Raw genomic sequence first — 24,227 nt, 5'->3', positions numbered from 1 at the left:
CATGCTCATGATAATAATCATTTTAGATAACACCCGTGATGTCCAGATTCATAGAAAATTAACATCTACATAATTTTACGGAAATGTCATCACTCTCATTTTGTCGTCGTCATAATCATTGCGATTATCACTTGCAATAATTAGGTCTATATATCGTTCCATTAATACACTTACAATTTATTCTTGGTAAATGAACTTTCTTTGTTATTGAGGCATTATGTTCTGAATCAATTCGATGCAGCCGCAATTTCGATATAAAAGAGAGGTTGATACTGTCCACCTTTTTTTTTACCATTAAGTCAGTAAAAATTCACTTCATTGATATTGTCAGAATTAGAAATGGGACGATACGGCGAGTGATTATACTACATGTATAAAAACCAGTAAAGCTGTTTAAACTCTTAAAATGTTGGGCAACATACTGTCCACACAACAACTGATGATTTTTTTTAAATCAATTCTGGGTATGTTTTAACCAATACTGCGTAGTTTTTACCCAAAATACCAATTGTTGTGCGGACATTATGTTGCCCAACATTTTTAAGAACGTAGGTTTGTTTCTATAAAACTGACAACATTGATTTAATATTTATTTTTGGGGCCATTCGTAAATCATCGTGAATAAAATCATAATCATAGTAATGATATTTATCACCATCTGCACGACGACGATTACCTCATTCTCCGTTTTGCTGAATCATTTTTTTATAAAAGTGCCTCGTAATTTTGTAGGATTTATCCTCCTTTATCCAGATTGGGTGATGCTTGCCCGGCAGTATCTAACGCTCGTGTTGATATCTCTATTTCTCTCAAGCTGTCACTTAGCAGGTAAATAAAATTCAGTAAAACTGTATTCATGTATAATTCATTTCAGTTAGGTTTGAATATTACATCAATACTAGGTTTTTTTTTCCGGGCTTCGGCATCAATTAATAAATCAACAATATTCATACAATTTATAATTGATAATACACATTGTGAAATATATGTATTTATCATATGTGCAGCGCTTAGAAATATTTATAAACCCTATATAAATGTCGCATATTATCATTTTTATTATAATTATAACTGAAAGGTAATGATAGAATGCACATTCTGCATGTATCTATTATGAAAAAAGTTGATTGAAGCAATACCGGCGGGTATAGCTATTGCACAATTCTTTCATTTTATAAAATGAAATGATAGCATTGTTTGTACTTTATGCATGCTATCCAAATGTTAATGTTAATAGTTTTAATGTTACAGGAGATTGTAGATATAAATCATCCACTATAGTTATTTTTTATTACTATTTTTCTCCCCCTGCTACCACCCATCAGTTTGCTCTTGATGACGATATTTTATTAAAATGGGGGCATGAAGTCATACAAATCATACAAGATATTTACTGCTAAAATAATTTAAAGCCTATTTTTAATGTATCAATTTACCAAGATAATAAATGTATAGGTACACCATTATGCAATCGCTATATATTAAAAGTCTATCATGTATATACTATTGATTTGATTAATTATTATACCACCTATTATACCAATTGATTTGAAGCAACTGACCCCTTATCTGCTAGGTGTGTATGTGTGAGATCAATTACATCAAGGGCGCCAGAAATGGGGGCAGGAGCGGTCGCCCCATCCAAAAAAGTGGGACAGGGTCAAAATGCATGCATGAGTAACCGTCTTTCTTTTCCGCTTGTATTGGTTACATGATGCATTCCCTTATAATTTCAAACTCTGACCCATTTCTAGTTTACATTTTGATCACAGAAGATGTGAATTCAAGATAAACAGATCCTTATTATGACAATTTTAAGTTTTTTTTAAATTATTTTATCCAAAATATCTTTACCGGAAAATGAACGTTTCTTGCATGGGAAAGAATCAAATGAATATGATAATGTTATCTGATTGGTTTTGAAAATCGAGAACAAGATTTCACTGAGATCAAAAGTCCTTCGTTCTGTCATGATGACCAAATACCATGACCACATTTATCCTTATGCAGGGAGTGAGCAATGCTTTGCGACAGACACCACAGACGATCTCGAAGCATGGTCGGGAATCATTCGGTCGGCCAACTTCGGCCTCGTGGCCTATCCAAATAACGAAGATTGCCGATGGGTCATTCGACTTTCACTCGGCTCACGGATTTCTCTTCAATTCAACCATTTCGACTTGGAACCACCAGGGAGCATATGCTTCGACTACATTGAGGTCTAAACATTAATTAATTAATTAATTCATTCATTTATTCATTTCATTTCATTACATTTTTGTGTCTATTAAGGATCATTTTTTACGCTTGATCATTCACGCTTGGGAAAAATAGAAAAAATCACAGAGTGATATTACAATATGAAACGAACATAATAAAAACAATGATACAAATCATATACAAATTTATTACATACATTCAGAAAATTCTGTTTCATTGCAATGTAATCATGGCGGATCCATACTAAAGGATAGCGACTGGGGTAGGGGGATGCTAAATTTGAAGACAATATACAGTTTTCACAAACATAGCAAAACTGCAAATAAAATACTTAAATGCTGATTTCGTTGAAATCATGCTTAAGTTCAGCAAGGACTAGATTTATTGTTGAGAGAATAGGACCTTCTTGTTACAGTTAACTACGAAGTGAATATAATAAAGCAGAATTGGTGGATAATTACACGACAAAGGTTCGATGAATGACATTTTGAAATAGAATAACCACACTAAAGATTTTCTATAATGGATGAGAAATGAAAGATAAGTTTGTATTTATGATATTTCTAGATTTTTGACGGCGGAAATACCAATGCTCAATCCCTCGGTCAATTCTGCGGGACTACTCCCCCAGAAGATATATTGTCATCAGGACACGAGTTAGCCGTTGTATTTCACTCGGACAACACGCAAGGATTTTCAGGATTTGAGCTGCAATACACAGGTCTGTATATTTCGTCTTTGGATATATCAAATGTTTTTTTTTAATTATGTGTTTTATTAGTATTCAATCACATATAATACAAATATTTACAAGTAAATGAAATTTATTTGAAACTATTCAAAGATAATAACCATCACAAAAAACAAAGGAAAAAAGGAAATAAAGATGTGACATTATGTAAATCAAAGCAAAACAACAGATGATACAAGTTATTGCATGGAAGTACAGTTCTCTCTCCCTCATAAGAAAAAAGAATTATTAGAAGATGAAGGAGTGTATGAAAGATAAAAAAAATAACGAAAAGGAAGAAAAGACGAAGGGGGGGGGGTATATTTATTATTTTGATAAAATGAATAAACAAATTAATCCAAAGAAGATATCAAAGAATATGAAGATTGTAAAGATGAAAGCACACGGGGGAAAATAAGAAGACGTTGAGGGCCCCTGGAGATGAATGAATTCAGAGCCCCTTAAATATTACAGAGTTTTCAGTGGGCTACAACAATCTGTAATATCTTTTGAACCGTGCTTGCCTACTATAGCAATACACACCTTATTGAAATAGTGTTAACGACCGTACAACAAGGACCATATTTTTTTGGAGTTGACATATTCGCTTTTAATGGTGGAGTTACAACAATCTGCAATCTAGTGAATGTGCTTGCCTACAATACAACAGCCACGCACACCTTCTCACTGAAAGGGAATTGGCTGACTTCAAAAATTATAGGCCCCGATTGTATTCTGCTTCGGAGGCAAACCGCTGTGAACAGTGCTTTGAACCCAAGAAGAAGATGATGATAAAGTAGAAAAGGGTGAATGAAAGAAAGAAAAAAAAAAACGTTTGCGATTGGAAACGTTCAATTATAGAATTGTATTGTCTCAGTTGGATAATTGCTGTTATATAGGCCTATAATTATGTATAATAGAGTTTTATCATGTAGACATTGTGGAAAGATAATGGTTCGGACCTTGATAAAGTTAATACGCTCTGGTAGGACCAACCAGTAACTGACAAGAGGCTAAATGGGTTCAGCCATGGTGGTGTTTATTTAGATGGTCTAACAATCCAACCATCTGCTAGTATATATGGGTTAAGAGGATACAAAAAAATATGATATTTATATTGGTGAATATGATCTGCTTTCGATAGACCATTGCGTTGAGTGATGTTTTATGTGTCTGTTTTTTTTACCGATGGGTTTCAAGTATTCCTAACAAAATGTATGTACTTACAAGCAACGAACCTGGCTCATTTCATGAATAATCATGGCGTAATGAGTAAAAAAAAATGAGGGGTCAGACATTGCGTATGAGGAAAATTGTAAACATGCACTCGCGAGCGAGCCAAATTTTTGAACATCTTAATAAATATACCTTATTTTATGATTGATCTTGACAAAAAATACAGAAAAATAATAGTAATTTCACACTTATTTTTCCTTAGTCGAGATTTTTGTTTTTGTTTTACGGAGGAGGTTTCTATGGCTCCCACGCCCCCTTTCTGTCCTCCATAGGAACCCATTGAAAGTGATTTTGTTCTTTTCTGGAAGTCTCTGAGTTATGCCCACCTTAATTTCACGTGCTCTAAAGTCGGATTCATAATTATTAGTAATACAGTATAAACATAGGACCCGTGTTAAAATAATATATTGTTGGTAGCAATGAAAGTAAAACGTCGTTCAAAGGTCTGTTTGCCCAAAATTTGGCAGAAGCATCAAAAGAAAATTTGATGATTTTCTTTATTCTGCTATGTCAGGAGTATGTTCCGCCGTCTCGTTCCCCCTTGAAGCCGACGAGACCATCACTATCGAGTCCCCTCTCTATCCAGCCGCTTCCCCGTCTCAACCGGCCTGCAGCTGGTCACTTGAAGCACCTGAAGGACATTACGTGGAAGCAGAATTCAACGATTTCCAACTGACTAGTGATTCGTGCGATGATACAGCGATAGAGGTCTGTAAATTACCATCATAATTATTATTAGCCGTCTTTATCAGTAGTGGATCAGCCCATTGATTTAGAAATGAACATATGAATAGGACTTAAAGAAAAGGGAAATAGAAGAGCAAGGGCACAGATACCTCTTATCTGAAATACGACATTTACATTTTAGTGTTATATACTCAATTGTAATATTCTAATGGGGTTTAGTTCCTACTTTTTCAATAAATATAATTATGCACAAAAATTTATAATGACATTGTAATTTTATCAATGTTCAGCACCCCCTTTCAAAAACGGCCCTGATCATGCCCCAAACCTGAACTCCTAAAACTATTGTATGAAAACAGATACACCACTGAACATTATTATTTTTTTTAACAGGTTTATGATGGAGAAGTCTCCCCCTCTGGTATTTTGATGACGGTTTGTCCCGATGCAACACCGCCACCTAAGTTGTTTTCGACCTCCAACACATTGATCATTGTCTTTGGAAGCAGTCAAAGCACAACCTTCGTGTTCTCGATCAGAGGTTCTGCAAGTAAGTCGTTAGAATGATAATAATTAGATAATTATGAGTATTTTTTTACAAAGTTTGTGTTAAAATGATATTTGTTCATGAGTACATCAAAAAGAAATTGAAAATACATGAGAAACGCTGAAATGTAAAGATTATGATCTATTTTTGTTTTAGGAGTCTTACCTTGCACATCTTATCCTTGCCTGTATGGCGGTTTCTGTTCAAACAATCTACAACTGACCCCTCCCACTTACCAGTGCACATGCTCGGTGGCATATACGGGTGCGCAGTGCGAGACAGAGATCAACGAGTGCGCACCCATCAGCCCATGCAGTGACAATGCGCAAGACTGCATCGATCATGTGGGGAGTTTCGAATGTGTATGCAGTTCAGGATTTACAGGTGTCTTGTGCGAAACAGGTAAAATCTTATTTCTATTATATACCTGCTTAAGTATTTCATAATTGTGTTCATACTATACGCTGTATGCCAAAACAGTTTGTCCAAAGTGATATCTAAAAATGTTTGACCAAAATGAAATCTAACATTAGGGGACCTGATGTATATAGAGATGCATTTTGAGATAATAATGATATAAAAATTAATTAATAAAACTCCTGCCAAAGCTGATGTCATATGTTTACAACATTTTAAAGAATATTCTATCAATTTCTCTTCAATTATTTGCCACCACATTGACAGATATCGACGAATGTAGTAGATCAGATGTTTGCTCAAACGGTGGCATTTGTATCAACACCGATGGGTCTTTTGAATGTCAGTGTGCCGGAGGTTTTACAGGAGAATTATGTGAAACGGGTAAGCAGAATACATGATATATTCCCCCTTCACTCTTTTTTTAAGGTTAGTTTTTAACTTGATTTTTCTCCTTGTTCCTGCAAGTCTGCTCTGATTCTTATGTCTGTCAGATTATTTGTTGTACCTGTCAATATAATATGTTCGTGCCTACCACAGGCATTTTCCAGTGTGTTCAATACCATGTAAAAATTGAAATTTCCATTTATTTATTTATTAGGAGAATAAACACTACCTTATGAACCTTATGAACGAATGGGTACACTTGCAGTCTGCAAGCAACCTGTCTGTATTGAGTTTATGCAAACTTCAATACACATGACAAAAAGTCATTAAAATATCCCTTTTGCAAACTCAAATGCTCAATTCCATTCAGTGATGATCCATGTTTTTATCATAATCTTGGGAGATTTTTTTTTACTCACCAAAGTGCTCAAAAATGTATTTAGGGGCATATTTATGTAAGGCCAATTTTGGTGGAAAGTAAAAACAAAGAAAATGTCGACAAGCTTTGGTCAAGATATATGATGAATAATTCGAGAAGAAACTGACTGCGCCTTTTCTATTCTTGCCTTTTAGATATCAATGAATGCGATGAGTACCCTTGTCAGAATGGAGCATCTTGTACGAACGAGCAAGGCAGTTTTTCATGCCAGTGTGCAGCGGGATATGAGGGAGATACTTGTGAACAAGGTAATATTAAGATATCAGCGATTGTGGTCAGAACTGGTGATGAAATATTGCATTTTATACAGTACATAAGCATGATATAGTTTTTTAAAAGATGTATTCCCACTCGATTTTTTTAATGGTGACTTTATTTTCAAAATTCTTTTCTCTTCTAGATATCAATGAATGCGATGAGTATCCTTGTCAAAATGGAGCATCTTGTACGAACGAGCAAGGCAGCTTTTCATGCCAGTGTGCAGCGGGATATGAGGGAGATACTTGTGAACAAGGTATAATCTACTCTTAAATCTGCCTAGAACACATTCATGTTAAAAATAATTTTCATGATTAGTCTCATACTCATTATTATCACACCGCCATTGTCATTAGCGTTATCATTAGTGTTGTAAAGTTACAATTAGGTGATCATAAATATTCATTGAAGTACACTCTAAAAATGAAGTGCTAATTTAGCTCTTAAAGAGCGTGTATAGTGACTGCACTTCGGAGTGCTGATTTGTCTAGTTTAAATTTGAACTGGACAAATCAGCATATCAGCATATTTGTGAACAAGGTATAATCTACTTTTAAATCTGCCTAGAACGCTTTCCGGTTAAAATAATTTCCATGATTATTTTCATACCCATTATTATTATACCACCGTTATCATTATAATTATCATTATCAATGTTATAATTAGGTGATCATAAACAATATCTTAAGTAAAAGTATACTGATCGAGATATTGTTGGATTTGATTGACATAAGATTTTTGGATACAATATTTAATTTGTATCAAAAATATTAGTTCGTTTCCTCAATACGAATCCATATTTTCCATGTTCAAATATTTTTCAGATATCAACGAATGCGATGAGTACCCTTGTCAAAATGGAGCATCTTGTACGAACGAGCAAGGCAGCTTTTCATGCCAGTGTGCTGGAGGGTTTGAGGGAGAAACATGTGAACAAGGTAATATTATATAATCAAGATATCAGCGATTATGGTCCGAATTGGACATGAAATGTTGCATATTATACAGCAGGTAGGCATGGTTTCCTTTGTTATATTCCCACTCTTTTTTATTAGTTGCTATATTTTCAATATTATTTTCTCTTCTAGATATCAATGAATGCGATGAGTACCCTTGTCAGAATGGTGGGTCTTGCACAAATCAGCAAGGCAGCTTTTCATGTCAATGTGCAGCGGGATTTGAGGGAGACACATGTGAACAAGGTAACATATTATCTACTGGTGCATTTCTCAAAGCTTTTTTCATATTGAAAAACTAATGGCAATTCTTTAATTTAATACCAACAGGCGTAATTTGTACAAATTCGAGATCCTTCTATGATAATGAAAAAAATAAAAGGCATTTATATTGCGCCATCTATCTAGAACTATTATATTCCGAGGCGCGTTGATATTATTATTACCACAGCTTTAGCTCGTGCTGCCTTTCAGCGCTCATGCATTAATCCTGCCGAGAGCAGCACAATGTGGATAATTTTCTTGCTGAAGGAAATTACGTCATGGCTGGGATTCGAACCTACGACCGTCTGTTTCAAAGTCAGAAGACTAATCCACTGGGCCACAACGCTCCATAGATAGTACATGTCCGATAATTACATGCACATAATACATGTATGATAATTAGTAATTTGTATCTTACATTTTTTCGATTTGTAGGGCCTTTAAAAGTAACAACGACCTACAATGTGTAAAACACTTAATAACTGTAATAATAATTATAATATTATCATTATAATTTTTTTCTATCACATTACGCATATAAATTAATCCTGATCAAGATGCTTCCAAATTTCGATATGAATGGGCATGCTCGATAGAACATTTTATCTCCATTCAGACATATTTAACATATTTAGAAATAGTAATTCGTCTTGTCTTTTATTTCTTATTTTCTAGATGTCAATGAATGCGATGCAAATCCTTGCCAAAATGGTGGGACTTGCACCAACAAGCATGGCAGCTTTTCATGCTACTGTGATCTGGGATTTACGGGCCTCACGTGCGATCAAGGTATATTATACGAAACAAGCTCCTTGAAAGAAAATCAACATTCTAAATTGAATAATTTTGATATTGAAATAATAACTTGCTTCGTATTTAATATGGTAATATTTACTAAATTTTATTATGTGTGGGATCTTGGGGGTTTAAGTAGGGTTCTACGTTTATCCGAGGAAAAAGTTCATTGACCGTCAACAAGCTATCATAACTCTTCTGTCAACCAAATGAGTGCCAATTAGGTGAGTCTCATATATGTGAACACCATGCCAACTAAATCAAGGCCAAGTGGACCATGTGAAATGGATTAAGAGCTGAGATATATTCAAATACAAGATCGAATTGAAATTGACCTCAATTATCATTACACAATCTCAGTTTGAGTTTGGAAATTATTACAAATTTTGATAACTGGACAATTCGACATAATAATAATAATAATAGGCATTTATATAGCGCCATCTATCTATAAATATTCTATTCCGAGGCGCACAAGAAAAGAAAGAATGAGAAAGTTAGGATGAGTGTCAAAGTGCCAATAACTAATACTGTTAGAAAAGATAAGATTTCAGTTTGGATTTAAAGGTCTCCAGTTTGCTTAACAGAACGAATATACACGAATATACACGAATATACACGTACTTGTAACGGCCACATTGCCACTAGAACATGCTTGGTGAATATTAGATGAATCATATGAACATTAAATAAACTAGATAATGGCATTGTATCTTTATTCTTGTTGAAATATCTTTCTAATTGAAAACTGATTTCCAGTTATAGAATTGTTTTATAAAATTGTTTTCGATATTTTTTTTACATTTGGCTTCATATATTTCACATGCCAGCGTTAGAGTAACTTCTGTTAGTGTTCGTGGGGGCATTTGCATGATGATGTACTTGTTATGGAAGAACTTCATATGCATAACTAAAAAGGAAGCAGTAATGACTAAATGGCTAGTACAATCTTAATATTCAGAAAGGTACAACGTTTCCTTGTAAGATTTTTCTCAAGTCTTTACGATTTGTTTGATGCACCTGCTTGCATTACAGATATAAACGAATGTTCACAGTCTCCTGCCATATGCCAGAACGGTGGTCAATGCATAAACGCTGAGGGGTCCTACAGATGTCAGTGTCTTGCGTCCTTCACGGGGACGCACTGCCAGGAAGATGTTGATGAGTGTTCTAGCAATCCCTGTGTAAATGGAACTTGCTCTAATAGTTTCGGTTCATACCTCTGCCTTTGCGCAGATGGCTTTGAAGGAAAGAACTGTGACAGCGATGTCAACGAGTGCTTCTTAGCGCCATGTCTGAACTGGGCAACCTGTGTTAACACTCCAGGGTCCTACTACTGCCATTGCTCGGAAGCCTACACGGGGAAGACTTGCAACAAGGATGCAGATGAGTGCGAGCTTGAGCCATGCCTGAATGGAGGTAGTTGCATCAATACGATCGGATCCTACCGATGCGAATGTCCGTTGTCGTTTACTGGGAAGAACTGTGAAGTGGATGTCGATGAATGCCTCACCAGTCCCTGCCAGAACGGTGGGAGTTGTACTAACATCTTTGGTTCGTATACGTGCACTTGCCCACCATCTTACTACGGTAATAACTGTCTCGATGACGTCAATGAATGTGATGTCGATCCCTGTTTTAACTATGGTACATGCGTCAATCTTGTTGGTTCATATCGATGCGAGTGCAATCCCCAATTCACAGGACAACTCTGCGAAGATGATGCAGACGAGTGCCAAGCCCTACCTTGCAACAATGGAGGTATCTGTACAAACACATTTGGATCCTACACCTGTGAGTGTACACCTTATTACACAGGACAAAACTGCGAGATCGACATTGATGAATGCGATAGCAGCCCATGTCTTAACGGGGGATCTTGCTCTAACAGCGTTGGTTCTTACGCCTGTACGTGCACGCCCTCATACAGGGGTCAGCACTGCGACGAAGACGTTAACGAGTGTGAAACCAACCCCTGTTTAAACGAAGGGAATTGTTCTAACAGTGTTGGTTCATATCATTGCGAATGCCCCCATTCTTACACCGGGCGACACTGTGGTGATGACGTAAATGAGTGTGAAAACAACCCCTGCAGAAACGGAGGAACCTGTTCCAATTTTCACGGTTCTTATCATTGCCAGTGCAGTGACCTGTTTGCCGGCGCACTTTGCGAAGAAGGTGTGTATACCATTTCGATTCTTCAAAGGAGTGCTTGTAATCTCGAATTTCACGACGAAAGAGCATATATGTCCTCAGGTTACATCATTATCTTGCGTGGCGATTTATTGCAACCATAAGGGGGAAGAAACAATCCTCTCTCACAGGCACTGTACAAATTTCGAAATTCGAGACGGAAGGGGGCGGTGGGAACGTGTCCCTCACCCCTATTTCCTATTTATCGCCGCCCATGATAATAAACAACCTGGAAAGTTCAGTCTCATTTTTGACTATACAGCCTGACCTAAATGCTGAAAATGTTGGATTGCTTTTAAAATGATTTAACCTTGTTTTCCTTTAAACAATGTCAATTATAAAAAAAAACAAATCTTTAAGCTTCTACGGTTTAATATCAAACTGGAAGAATCAAAGCTTGTATGACTTTTTTTTTATCATATCCCACAGACGTGAATGAATGTATAGACACACCCTGCCATAATGGAGGAACTTGTCTGAACTTACACGGTGACTTTTCCTGTACCTGTCCAGACACTATGACTGGAAAAACCTGCGAAAGCGGTCAGTATGTGGAGGCAAAATCAGGCTCTTTTTATCCCAGTCATTACTTTTCGTTCTGATTTTCAGGAATCTTGCATCAGTCCTATTTTTACATTTTGTGAGCAGAAATGGGACTAGATGTAATTATCATTTCATGCGATAGAATACAAAATCAGGCTCCGTTCACAAAGTGATGCTACAATAACAAATGCAAAATTTCTAAAACAAATTTACTATAAGCCAATCAGACTCTCAATGATTTCAGTAGCTTAATTTTAACTGTTATTGAAGTTTGTCATTATAACAAGTTTTATGAATCGGGCCCCAGATTGCTCAATTCATGTCCACGCGATATTCATATAATTTTCTTGACCGAAATGCCGAAATAAATGCAATGTTTTATAACAGTATAATTTACAATGTGTTGTCTGTTTGATCTGTCATATTTACAAATCATCATGTAGTACCCGTTTAAAGTAATATTTCGCCAAGTAAAGTTGCGGTGATAATAATGACAGTGTCTTTGACAATATTAAGAGGGATCCAAGTGCTTAATCAATGTTTATTTTTTCACACACTAGATGTTGATGAATGTGCAATTCACACCCCTTGTGAGAATGGCGCCACATGTATCAATGAAGATGGAGGGTACAGCTGCGCATGCGCCCATGGATTTCAGGGAGACACTTGCACACAAGGTAGGTATGGAGGCAGAGAAACCTCATTAATTTCACTTATTTTTTGGAAAAAAATATGTAGCTCAGATTAATTGAACATTTTGGGTGCTTGAGTTCTATTCCCAACAAAGCATGGCGTGTGAGCGCTATGTAAGCAAGTGTTCTTAGTGTAATATCACACTGAAAACATGGACAATGGAAGCACTTGTACGTCCTTTACCATGATTACAATGTAATACTATTATTGTAATAAGAATAAGACCGAAAGGTAAAGGTAAAGTAAAAATTCGTCAGCTGCATGATACTGTCAGTCATTTAAAGTTGATGGACGGAAATTGTGGATTATAAAAAAAACAGAATTGTATTATTATTATGATTATTATTACATTAATATGGTATCCGGATACGTGAGGCCTTACACGAACAAAGTTCATACCACTTTTGGGGTAGACATCTCCATAAGTTTCTTATAGTTTCTCCATCATGATGCATTTCCTTGACATACATATATTCATATTCTGCTATTTTTCAAACAAGTTTACTAAAAACTGTGGACACAAATAGCCCACACCCTATTTCCCTTTTTTAAATTTTAACTTTAGACGTAGATGAGTGTACCTTGACAACCCCGTGTCTGAACAAAGCTCATTGTATCAACATCTTTGGTAGCTACTCGTGTGAATGTGGGCGGAACTTCACTGGCAAAAATTGTGCAATCGGTGAGATTAATAAATATCTTATGGCTTTTGTAAAAAAAATCATATCAATGCTCCAGATGTCTGTTCCCGCCTGCATTTTTTTGGTCAAGTTTCTCACATAATTTAATTCAAATTTTTATCATAAGTCTCCTATCGTCCAAAAAAAGTTCACGACAAATCCCCCCCCCCCATAACTGAGTGTAAGCATTAATGTTAAAGTCAGCATGCCAAGGTGTAGCAACAACTTAAAACAGCACTAGCTTAAGTCATAAACGACTCATATAATTCATTATTTCACTGCAACACTTTCATCAGTCTTATGATGTACATGATACATGTCAACTCGAAGGATAACAAAAGTGTCTTCTATTTACATATCCTGCTATATTTCAAAAGATCTGGTGGATTACAGTATGTTTCTCAGCATTCCCGGTTTAATTGGATCAACCTATTGGTATCTAACTCTGCGGATCATTTACACTTTTTTTCACGACGGAGCTTTGTAATATCAATGAAAACCACAGAGGCAGATTTCTATATCATTCAAATTAAATCTCTGTTTAAAGTTACCATTTGTCAATGGTGATGTCCTTCGTTTTTCTTTCTCTTCTCTCTTCAATTTTCCTGATTTGCTACGTTTCCCTCCAAGATATCAACGAGTGTATATCAGATCCCTGTCGAAATGGAGGATCCTGTATTAACACGTACGGTGGTTTTGCATGTGTCTGTGCTGGAGGTTTCCAGGGAGCACTTTGCAATGAAGGTCAGTATATTTATACAACTTCTTTATATTAGAGAAGAACCATTGTGCATTGACAAAGTGATTTTGTCTCGTATATACCTGCGTATACCCCGGTAAATTATACCCCTGTGGATTGACCTTTGGCAATTCAATATTTAAATCGAAAACCTGACTTGTAGAATGTTTGTGTGCTTTAATTTCTGCGTTCAAAATAATACAATACACAATATGAAATTTATTTACATGTACAATATACAAAATAATCCACGATACAAATAATATAGTCATAATATATAATGTATACACGACAACGATGTGAATATAACCTATTCTTTTATTAGAAAAATAATGAATTTGTGAGCCCTGTAGTGGCACAATTTTTTGGCTGGACGGTGGTATTAAAACTAAACGATCGTATCATGCAATTAATTCCTTTATCATTTAGACGTCAACGAATGTGATATACTAGGAAGATGTATGCACGGAAGTACATGTATCAACACAGAAGGTTCATTTCGCTGCGATTGTGCAGATGGGTATCAAGGACCACTTTGTGAAGTCGGTAAGAAGACCTTGCACCTTTTCTCTACTCTGATACACTATAACAAGTTTGTTTATTAAAAAAGATTTGAAACATACTCAATAAGTAGATAATAATGATATACCGGAATCATGTCATGTCAAGTCAAGTACTTTAAAGAAATATTTCAATTTAAACTGTCATGTTAAACACGTGTAATATTAATTTAGATATGATCTTGATAGTCTTCACTGATAACATTTTTTTTTAAAATCCCGCCAAAAATTAATTATCGCATACTTTCACTTTGTCTTTCGTGCGTAGGTGGGGTGTATGTGTGCGAGTGTGTGTGGAGGGGGATTGTCAATCTGTTAAGCAGTAATTGTGTAAAGCCTTATTATTTCTTCAAGCTTAGCGCATTAAATGTTGTTCAATATAAAATCTTGCGAATTTAATGTTGTCTGCTTATTTTTCTTTGACAGACATCGATGACTGTGCAGAATCACCATGTATAAACGGAGGGGCATGTGTTGATGGTATCGACAGTTTCACCTGTGTCTGCTTATCAGGCTACTATGGGAAGAGTTGTGAAATAGGTATAAACCAGAAAAAATTCAATCAATTTGATCTTATTTTATAATTTTTAGTGATTAGTTTTTATTAAATAGGCCCCCTTCGGCCTCGGCATACTTGTATATATTTACATCTAGGTACAATACTATTTTCCTGTTGTATATGATGGGCTTATGATATCTTCTTCCGAAACAAGTCAATGTACGTATTGCTGTTGGTAATTAATTCATTATTTTGCTCTCATTTACTTTAAAGACAAATGTGTTTGTTGTTCAGTTCTAATTTTCCATTCTCGAACTAACCCCCCAACAATAACTTTAAAAATTCCTTATACTGAATCAAGGCCGTGTGCAAATATCTTTCCGGGGGGGGGGGCCGGGGGGGGGGTCAACGTTTGATGCACAGTCTACGTGTATTTTGGGGAACAAAAAGATAAAATTATCGTTTTGTTAAATCATTTGATTTTGGTGAAATGATTTTCTCTCATTATTTAGTTGTGAGTGAGAACATCCCAGACTGCGAGGAAGGGCGAGATTCGATTAGTCGTCTGTACTGGAATAGAACGACTGTTGGTAAAACGGCTGTGACCGCCTGTCCACAGGGAACAACTGGTAAGCTACCCAGCAAAAAAAAAAAAAAAACGCCGGTGTTGATTTAAAGGACAAGTCCACCCTAGCAAAAAGTTGATTTGAATAAAAAGCGAAAAGTCCAACAAACATAGCACCTTGCTTTAAGCTTTGGTCTAACAGGTATCACCTACCTTTTATTTAATGATAAAATTCAGATAGCTTTCTCAGGCCGTCATCTATTAGAGAGGACCATGCAGTCTAACTACTGCAAATTAACTTGTAATCGGTTGTAACGGAAAGTTCACCTCGGTCTAGTAAGACCACGGTAAAACCGAGGCTTAGTGTTATTTGAAGCGGGATTTGAGAAAACAATGCTAGTGATTGGTTCAATATACAGAGATATATATTCAAAACGACGTATCAGATATTGTTATTTTTTAAATGATATAATATGAACATTTGAATTTTCTTATTTTGACTTGGATGATACACAAAAAATTATACACTATAATACAATCATTACGTGTAATTGATCGATTAATGTTAAAATTAACGTCGAAATACCCTCAAAACCAAAATTAATCAACATAAATAAAATACTTTTGTTTATTGCTGGCATTTATAACAGTTGATATTACTGATCACCGTTCAATGGTGCTATTGGGTCCAGGGTTTACCTGCTGCGTCACTAAAATCCATAATCTAAGCCTCACGAAGTAATTACTAAAGGATGTCAATACACCGACTAGAAGTAGTTTCTGTCTACTACATAAGCTTTCCAATTTTGTTTCGATCAATCCAGGGCTTGCTACCCGTGTATGTTCGGCTCTTACCGATGTCACACCAACTCTTTCGTCCTGGGATACACCTGACCTGTCACTATGTGTTAATCCTAATTTCTTGATGGTCACCGAAAAGGTAGGACCATCAGGACGGTAATAATCATGATAATAATATGTCCATTTATATATAGCGCAGTTACTATGTGCAATACTCAACTGCGCTTTGATGCTTAGTATCATAATATCATATCTGGTCGAGTGCAGCACAATGTGGATGAATTTCTTGACGAAGGAAATGACACCATGGCTGGGATTCGAACTCACAACCCTCTGTTTCAAAGTCCGAAGACTAATCCACTGGGCCACAACGCTCCAAAAAACGGTAGCACCTCTTTGAAGCAAGCATGATGACATGTGCGAGTTTCAACTTCTAAAAAGGTCACAGGTTGGAACATTGTGTGTTTCCACGCCACTGTCCCCGATCCTTAGGCCCGTATTCTGAAGTCGGATTAACTTAGACCACGTACGGTCTAACGCTGTGCTGAAATTATATAAGAGCCAGAAATTCAAAAAATTATGTTTATATTGTATATATCCTGTGTTTACTATTTAGTTTCCTTTTGCTTTCATAAAGAAGAAAAATACTTGTTATCATTTCCACACAATTATGAACAATTTGTGTGTCATATGAGTTGATGAATTGAATGTGTGCTGTTAGGGATTTGTGCTTCCATTGGCTCTCCATAGTTAAATCGCAACTTCAAAGCAGGGGTTAATTTAAACCCTAATTCAGAATACGAGCTTTAGTGTTCTGGGATTCCTATATTCTTTACTGCGACAATTAAACTCTAAATCACGTCTGTGTTCCCAAATAGTCAGGATAGCATTCATTTGGTTCTAAAGATCGTTTTTTTGACTGCCCTATGTAGCATAAATCATAATATATAATATTCTTTAAATTGTGTTTTGACTCTTACCTTCGTTTTTTGTCATCCAAGAATGTTTCAGCATTCTCATATTATCTCGACACGAGTATGAATGAGCTTTAAAAACCAAACTTTGCAACACCTCACCGCTCTGTTCCTAGATTCATCTGGTGCAACCCTGCATTAAAAAACGATATCATTTTAAAGAAATATTCTAATTATGGGCACGTACAAATATCCAGAATGTATAGATGCCCCGAAATTTGGGATGGTAATAATGGTTGACACCAAGTGCCGTAAAAAAATTATATAGAAATGTAATTCAAATTGAAGATGAACAAAACTTGTAAATTGTATAAAGTGATTCATTTCTACAGCTCGATGAGCTTGAACAAAGACCAAACATCACCGTCGACGATGTCATTGGCCTGGCCTCCCTTCTTTCGAATTTGACGTCATCGACGAAGAAGAATCAGTCATCTGACGCCAATGAGCTCCATATCGTACCCCAAGACATAATGATCACCACGAAGGCTCTAAGTGCAGTGGCAGATCTATCGGCGGAGATCGCCAAAAATCTGACTGACAAGGACATTGATGATCTAACAAACGTAAGAATTATTTAATTTGTGAATTCATGATAATCGTGAAAAATGTGTGAGATTCAAGGGGAAAAAATGTCTCAAATTTGATACAGGGAGAAATAATCACGGGAGTGGACGGAAAACTTATAAAAGATTGGAAAATTTCGAAAAGATTTTCGATTGCTGCATTTCTAATCGGAAATCAAACCTCCTTAATGATTGTTTGCAAGGTATTCTTTATTTGTATTATAGTTTTCCTCAGAATTGGTTGCTGTCACCTTATGCCTACATGACATACGCTCATAATTCATATCTGTAATGAATGAATCGATGATGTAATTGAATTCTCTATAACTTACCCAAGGCATTTGTTGACACCGTGGACCATATTCTTGATGATGCGAACCTTGGGGCGTGGAAGACCTCGGACGATACCGACATCGTGACTCAGCAGCTGACGTCAGTGGTTGCGTCTTCAGAAAACATGGCCCTCAGCATGGCTCAGGCTCGGAGGGCTCGGAGTCGATTGGATCAGGAAAAGGATTCTGCACCCAATGCTGCCAACCAGAGCCTGTCATTCAATAAGACAAATATAGGTAATACTGATTGGTTTCCAAACCTGACTCTCTGTCAAGTCTGATCAAGAACCTTTCTTTCAAGTTGGTCTAGTTCGAGATATACTAATAATCAGTATTAATATACTTTGATAAAATAATCGATTTCGTAGTGTATTTGACTGTTTGAATATTCATGTATTCTAGCAAGGAATCGGAGCGTCGTCGATCACTGAAAATAACTGTAGATTTACTCTGATCACTTTTTGAGTTGAACGAATCGATCGGTTTAATTAGCACTCGGAAACTAACACCATGCAAGGGCAATGATCGACAATTTTCTGGCTCCATAATCATATATATTGAAAATTCCCAAAACATTCGAAAAGGTAACCAGAGCAACGTGCATCAATCCGACCATCTAATCACGTTTTGTGCTTCCCCTTTCGCAGAACATAATGATAAGACTACATTATTATCAGTGTGTTGCACTGAATCATACATAGAAACCGTGGAAGGTTCGAGGAGTTTGGTGGGGAATTTCATGAAAGGGTTTGTCAGATATTCTATCCGACAGAGTCTGTGTTATCTGACAGGTCTCAGCCAATCAAAAATCAAGAACATCATTCTGTCAGATCTGCACAACTTGTCAGACAACAAGTGTTGATGAAACCCTCTCCCTTTCCTCTGGCTGATGCTGTTCAGTGTGACTATGGACAGTGCCTTCTAATCTTATGTTTTGCCACTTCATTATCTACAGAGTTCGATGTCGTCTTCGTAGCGGACTCTGTGGACGATGAACGCGAGAAGAGAACGTTCGCACGATCAGGCGGTAGTCTCTCCCTCCCTCCGGAGGTCTTCCAGATAGCCAATCAGCAAAGCGATGGTAAGTCACATGGTTATGTCCGCGCGCAGCGGGGCGGAGGGGGTATTTTCAACTTGGATTTTTTTTTACAAAATTCTCCAAAAACTGTGTACCAGAACCTTATATATCAAATAATAAAAGCATTCTAAAATGTCCTTGAAACGAGCTTGGTCGCCTTGCTTCCTCGCCTATCCATTTTGCATGACCCGCGGAAAAGATGTCTTCTTACGATATTCTGAACATGGGTCGTCACTGGGTTTTCCAACAGATACAATCATGTGCTTTGATTCAGTGTGCCATATTATTTAAAACAAACAGAAACTTTACTATGATTCAATATTTAGTATAGTTCAAGACTGAACAACTTGATTCTATTCATTGATCGTCAACAATTACCACGCTGCGACCGAATTGTCATATTTATCTTTTGAAATCATGAATAACAAAAATATTAATAAAGTATGATTAAGCTACGATTACTATTTATTATTATAGTTTGATTCAGATATTTAAAACATTGGTGAATTATTTTCCTAATTCTTATTCACATGGGTTCATTTTCTACGTGTAATTTCTTTTCAGATTCAGATCAGTTAGCTATATACAGAGCTAGATACCCATCGCTTGCCTCATTATATTCTGCCTTAGAAGATGAAAGCATATCAAGGTAGGCCACTATCACGACTCTTTCAGTTAGGTTTTGGATCCCGTGTAAAATATTCGTATGGCTAACTTTAATTTTGCAGAACATGTGATTAGAAAAATAGCATTCCTTTAGAAAACAATCTTGATTTATTCTTCTTATCAGACCAAGACCTTTGATAAATGACTAAGTATTGACAACGTTAAATTTACACAGAAGTAGCAACTGCAGTTAAGCGATTGCTCTACCAGCGGGCCTTAAATAACATGTTATGCATAATATGTTATTTTATTAGCAAGCTAGAAGGCATATTGTCTCATTTAAAAAAAAAACTCATGCTCTAACACTGAGCCCGATGATAATTAAGTTTTAATCATATTTGAGAAATCTATGAAAACCCCCATGTTATACAATATCTACAAATTATTTTGGTTTGTTGACCACTGTTTCTTCAGGCAGTCTCTGTACTCTGAAATTTACCTCTACTGAATACTTTAACTTATTCTGAAATCTATAAATATGTCTTTGATTTTTGTTTTTAATTTCAAGAATCAATACTGATGTGATGGCTACCAAGATCTTAGGTGTGGACGAGGTTTTCTTTGGGGAACTGACTGAACCTGTAGTAGGGATCTACAAACATCAAGAGGTAATCCCGTTCAAAAAAGAAAAAACAAGAAATAGAAATAATGATAAAATTTTCCTTAAATAAGAGTGGTAGCAGTACGCTATCGATGTATAAGTTCATTGATCGGAATATTATTGAGAACTATCGTAAAGATTTTCAAAAATTCATGCAGTTATTATGTAAACCAAGCATTTCATCTTTTTACTCATTTTTTTACCAAAATATATTACACGCTACTTTCTAAAGGCTCACTGTCATGGCCAACTTCATAATTCGAAATGACAGACTATATTTTTGCTCTTGAAAGCATATTTCATGATTCAAATGAAAAAGACATTAGAAACACCCATCACGATAATCACTTAAAATGAAACCGAAAAAATTCATATAAACACCCCATCAATCTATAGGCGACCAGTACTAATACAGGTTCCATCTGATTATTCTCTCTTCGTAGCTTGGCGCCAATTTGAACCCGAGTTGTGTATTTCTTGATCTCGATCAAAAGTAAGTTTTACAGAGAGCGTTCTCTGATTCCGACTTTCCATGGACTGCAGAATCGGGGGTGGGGTGCTCAATAATCGTGTACAAAATCGAACCATCTTATTTATGGATTTTTTGCATGTTTGGTCCCCATCCATTACCGTTCTGCGGTCTCTGGTTTATCACAATTGATTTTCTTGTAATTACAATTTTAAAGGCAGTATCTATATCAATTTCCTTGTTGTACTTGAAATCATTTCTTTAAAAAACCCGAAAATCGCGTTTGAAATTGCATTTACAATGATCACATAATTATTATCGCCATATCTTTAAGAAATAATTAATAAAATAATAGTTACATTTATATAGCACTCATTACACTTTGTTTCTTAGCGATTTATATTGCAATTGTTATTACCTCAATCATCTAATTGACATTGACTGACAGTCACACACAAGTTCACAAGATTTGTGCATTTGTACATTTGCTATAAGCGTATATCTGTTTTATTCGATCATGAAACGGAAATAGTTCTGGAGTACAGTCTGACATATGGAAGACTACTGGCTGTGAAGTCTACGCCAGCAATAGAACCCATACAACGTGTCACTGCAATCATCTCACAAATTTTGCAGTCATCATGGATGTCCATGGTGTTCAGGTAAGGCCAGGGCCCTGTCTTACAAAGAGTTACGGTTGATCCAATCAATCTCAACTGTATGGAAATCCATCCATACCATATAAATTTTTCTACAGGATTTTTGCACAATTTCCTTAGTAAACAAAAAGAATCACACTGGATATTCAAGTGAATGATGAATTTACGAATATACATCATATCTAGAGAATATTTTAAACAAACATGAATGTTTAGATGTTGATGTTGCAGGCCGTCCATAGTTTTGGTTGGTCGGATCAATTGCAATTCTTTGTAAGATGGGCCCAGGACAGATCAGAGGGGGAGGGGATGCAAAGGGGTCACCACATCAGTATGTGAAGCAAAATGAATGAAAAAGAATGATCAACTTAAATACATGTACATGTTAAAGAACGATTGTATTTTCTTTGACATATCCTGAGACTTTGATGCAAAAGTTGTCGAAATCAAAAGTTTGGGGAGGAGAATTATACGAAAACAAAATCATCATGTCAAATGCATGATTTGTTTTTCCATTCAATATGAGATACTGTCCATCTGCAGCAATCTTCGAAAAGGCATTGAAGACTTACAATATTAGTATTTGGGGATTCGAAGATTATAAGATACATGTATTTTGTTCATTTTTACCACATAGAAATATTTCAATTACGCCAATTAAAGAGCGTGAAAATTTATGCTAGCTATCCAGGAAATTAGTCATGCTAGAACAATGCTAGATGTGACAACCTAAAACTCGTGTACATCAAATGCATTGGGACTCGTGGCAAAATAATGAATAGAAATCAATACGGTGATAATTTGAACTTTTCAGGATAGCCTGTCGAACGGCCATGGGACTGCACTGTCTATTCTTTCTCAGATCGGTGGGTCCATGTCTATCGTAGGATGTGTAACATCCGTAGCAGTATACGAATTCTTCAGGTAGGTAGAAAAACCATGAATAGGTTTTTTACTGGACTGAGGGGACGTTGCAAGAAGTTTACGTTCAATTCAAAATCTAGTGCAAGTCATTTGATTGACGCAATGCAGTTGATTCGCGTTCAACTGCGACTCAATTTTCTTGCAATGTCATATTTTGCTCGTGACTAACGATTGATCTGTAATTGAACAAAAAGTCTCCTTTATTACAAATAAAATGTTTAGATAATCTATATTATCAAGAACGTATGCAAATTACAGAAAATTCTAACCATCTATAATTCATTTGATATGTTTTGGTATAAAAAGCTTAAAACTTACCGGAAAAAAGGGATTTGACTCCCAAATGTTTGTACACCTCTCCGTGGACGATATATTTTAAAAGGTAAATGTTTTCAAGTTCGTAACTGCTTTAAAAGACAACTGCTGAGTGACAAATATTTTTAAATTCAAATCATTACAGATTGAAATCGGACAGGATTCGCGTACACGAGAATCTAGGAGTGGCTATTGCTGTTTCACAGTTTATCTTCCTTGTAGGGATGGAACGAACCGATATTATGGTGAGCTGTCAGAAAAAAAATAGTTATTCTGAATTTTATTCCATATGTTTTTTCTTGCTATGTATTTACTTAAGATTTAATTTTGCATTCCCATTGGCGACTTACATCATAGGTCACAGGTATTGATTCGAATTTTCTTCATTTACATTTGGGATATAAACGGGAAAGTGCGTTGCAATGCATACTACACTGTCATTAAAGTAAGAATTAAACGCTCAATAGCACTGCTCGCATAAAAGCATCAGAAGGAGGTAATTTATGATTCATTTAGTAAATTTTCATCGACGCTAATCATTTACTTATGATCGGTGTTTTATGTTTCTCACTTGTATTTTGTCATATTACGCACTTTTAAGAGAAAACGTGAACAAGATTTAAACAAAAACGATTACTGATGTATCGTTAAAACTTCTGTATTATTATGTTTCAACATAGCACCAAGTCTGAACATTTTTATCGAGTAATAAACTCATGAAGATATACAGTGCGTTTCAAAAAAAGTTTACACTTTGAAAAAGCCCTAGGAATAAAAAATATACAACATGTGGGTAATTTTTTCACATATAATCTTGGGTTTGGGTTTCATCTATCCAATAAGTAAAAGTTTTACAGAATGTTACACTTGAGTGAGCACTGTCCATTGTTGTAAAGCTCGCAGAAATCTGCGCAAAAATGCTCGTTTTCACGCTGTGTCAAGGGGAATGGCGAAATCAAACTTACCCTGTGAAATATCTCTCATACATTTCCTTTCACTTTTATTTACTTGAAATAAAACGGATACATTCAAGCATTTTGTAAAAAAAATTGCCACCCAAATTTTAACCTTTCTGTGCCAGCTGGATCTGAGGACATAACTGAATCTGAACAAAAGTTTACATCAGACTTCTCCAGCATTTTTCACTAAGTTTCTATCATTGAAAGTGGGTTTCCAATTCATTTTTCTTTTATTGCTCGTTTTTCCACACTTTTCCCAAGCTTGACAATGATAAACAAAATGAAAATCAAGCCTAAGCCATGTCATGTAAATCACAGCTCAGTGTAAAGCAAATATCGTCACGATGGCCTCAGTGTGTGGGGGAATTTGGGGCAAGGAAACAAGTTCAAAAGGTAAAAGATATCTTCAAATCAATTTTACTTGCTAAAATCACGTGTTCTCCATGATTAAGGTCTACTTTTATTCGCATAACTA

At 35.9% G+C, this 24,227-nt stretch overlaps 1 protein-coding gene across 1 annotated transcript in view; it reads left to right on the top strand.

Annotated features, from left to right (window-relative positions):
- The window catches only part of LOC121430468, a 36,958-nt gene that overhangs the window by 1,289 nt on the left and 11,442 nt on the right, over nt 1-24,227 (top strand). The window contains exons 2-31 of the mRNA XM_041627737.1: nt 754-828; nt 2,011-2,219; nt 2,788-2,941; nt 4,701-4,894; nt 5,267-5,423; nt 5,577-5,822; nt 6,105-6,221; nt 6,798-6,911; nt 7,064-7,177; nt 7,746-7,859; nt 8,010-8,123; nt 8,817-8,930; nt 9,972-11,114; nt 11,559-11,672; nt 12,233-12,349; nt 12,931-13,047; nt 13,676-13,789; nt 14,214-14,330; nt 14,771-14,884; nt 15,356-15,472; nt 16,233-16,348; nt 17,516-17,749; nt 18,087-18,318; nt 19,037-19,162; nt 19,724-19,808; nt 20,334-20,433; nt 20,870-20,919; nt 21,428-21,557; nt 22,369-22,478; nt 22,939-23,038. Coding sequence (XP_041483671.1) covers nt 754-828; nt 2,011-2,219; nt 2,788-2,941; nt 4,701-4,894; nt 5,267-5,423; nt 5,577-5,822; nt 6,105-6,221; nt 6,798-6,911; nt 7,064-7,177; nt 7,746-7,859; nt 8,010-8,123; nt 8,817-8,930; nt 9,972-11,114; nt 11,559-11,672; nt 12,233-12,349; nt 12,931-13,047; nt 13,676-13,789; nt 14,214-14,330; nt 14,771-14,884; nt 15,356-15,472; nt 16,233-16,348; nt 17,516-17,749; nt 18,087-18,318; nt 19,037-19,162; nt 19,724-19,808; nt 20,334-20,433; nt 20,870-20,919; nt 21,428-21,557; nt 22,369-22,478; nt 22,939-23,038 — 4,958 coding nt within the window. The remainder of the gene's footprint in view (nt 1-753; nt 829-2,010; nt 2,220-2,787; nt 2,942-4,700; nt 4,895-5,266; nt 5,424-5,576; nt 5,823-6,104; nt 6,222-6,797; nt 6,912-7,063; nt 7,178-7,745; nt 7,860-8,009; nt 8,124-8,816; nt 8,931-9,971; nt 11,115-11,558; nt 11,673-12,232; nt 12,350-12,930; nt 13,048-13,675; nt 13,790-14,213; nt 14,331-14,770; nt 14,885-15,355; nt 15,473-16,232; nt 16,349-17,515; nt 17,750-18,086; nt 18,319-19,036; nt 19,163-19,723; nt 19,809-20,333; nt 20,434-20,869; nt 20,920-21,427; nt 21,558-22,368; nt 22,479-22,938; nt 23,039-24,227) is intronic.

This window comes from Lytechinus variegatus, chromosome 1 (assembly GCF_018143015.1).
Source record: "Lytechinus variegatus isolate NC3 chromosome 1, Lvar_3.0, whole genome shotgun sequence".
Taxonomy (NCBI): domain Eukaryota; kingdom Metazoa; phylum Echinodermata; class Echinoidea; order Temnopleuroida; family Toxopneustidae; genus Lytechinus; species Lytechinus variegatus.
The sequence above is the reverse complement of the archived record's forward strand: the minus strand, read 5'-3'. Positions and strand labels throughout refer to the sequence as shown.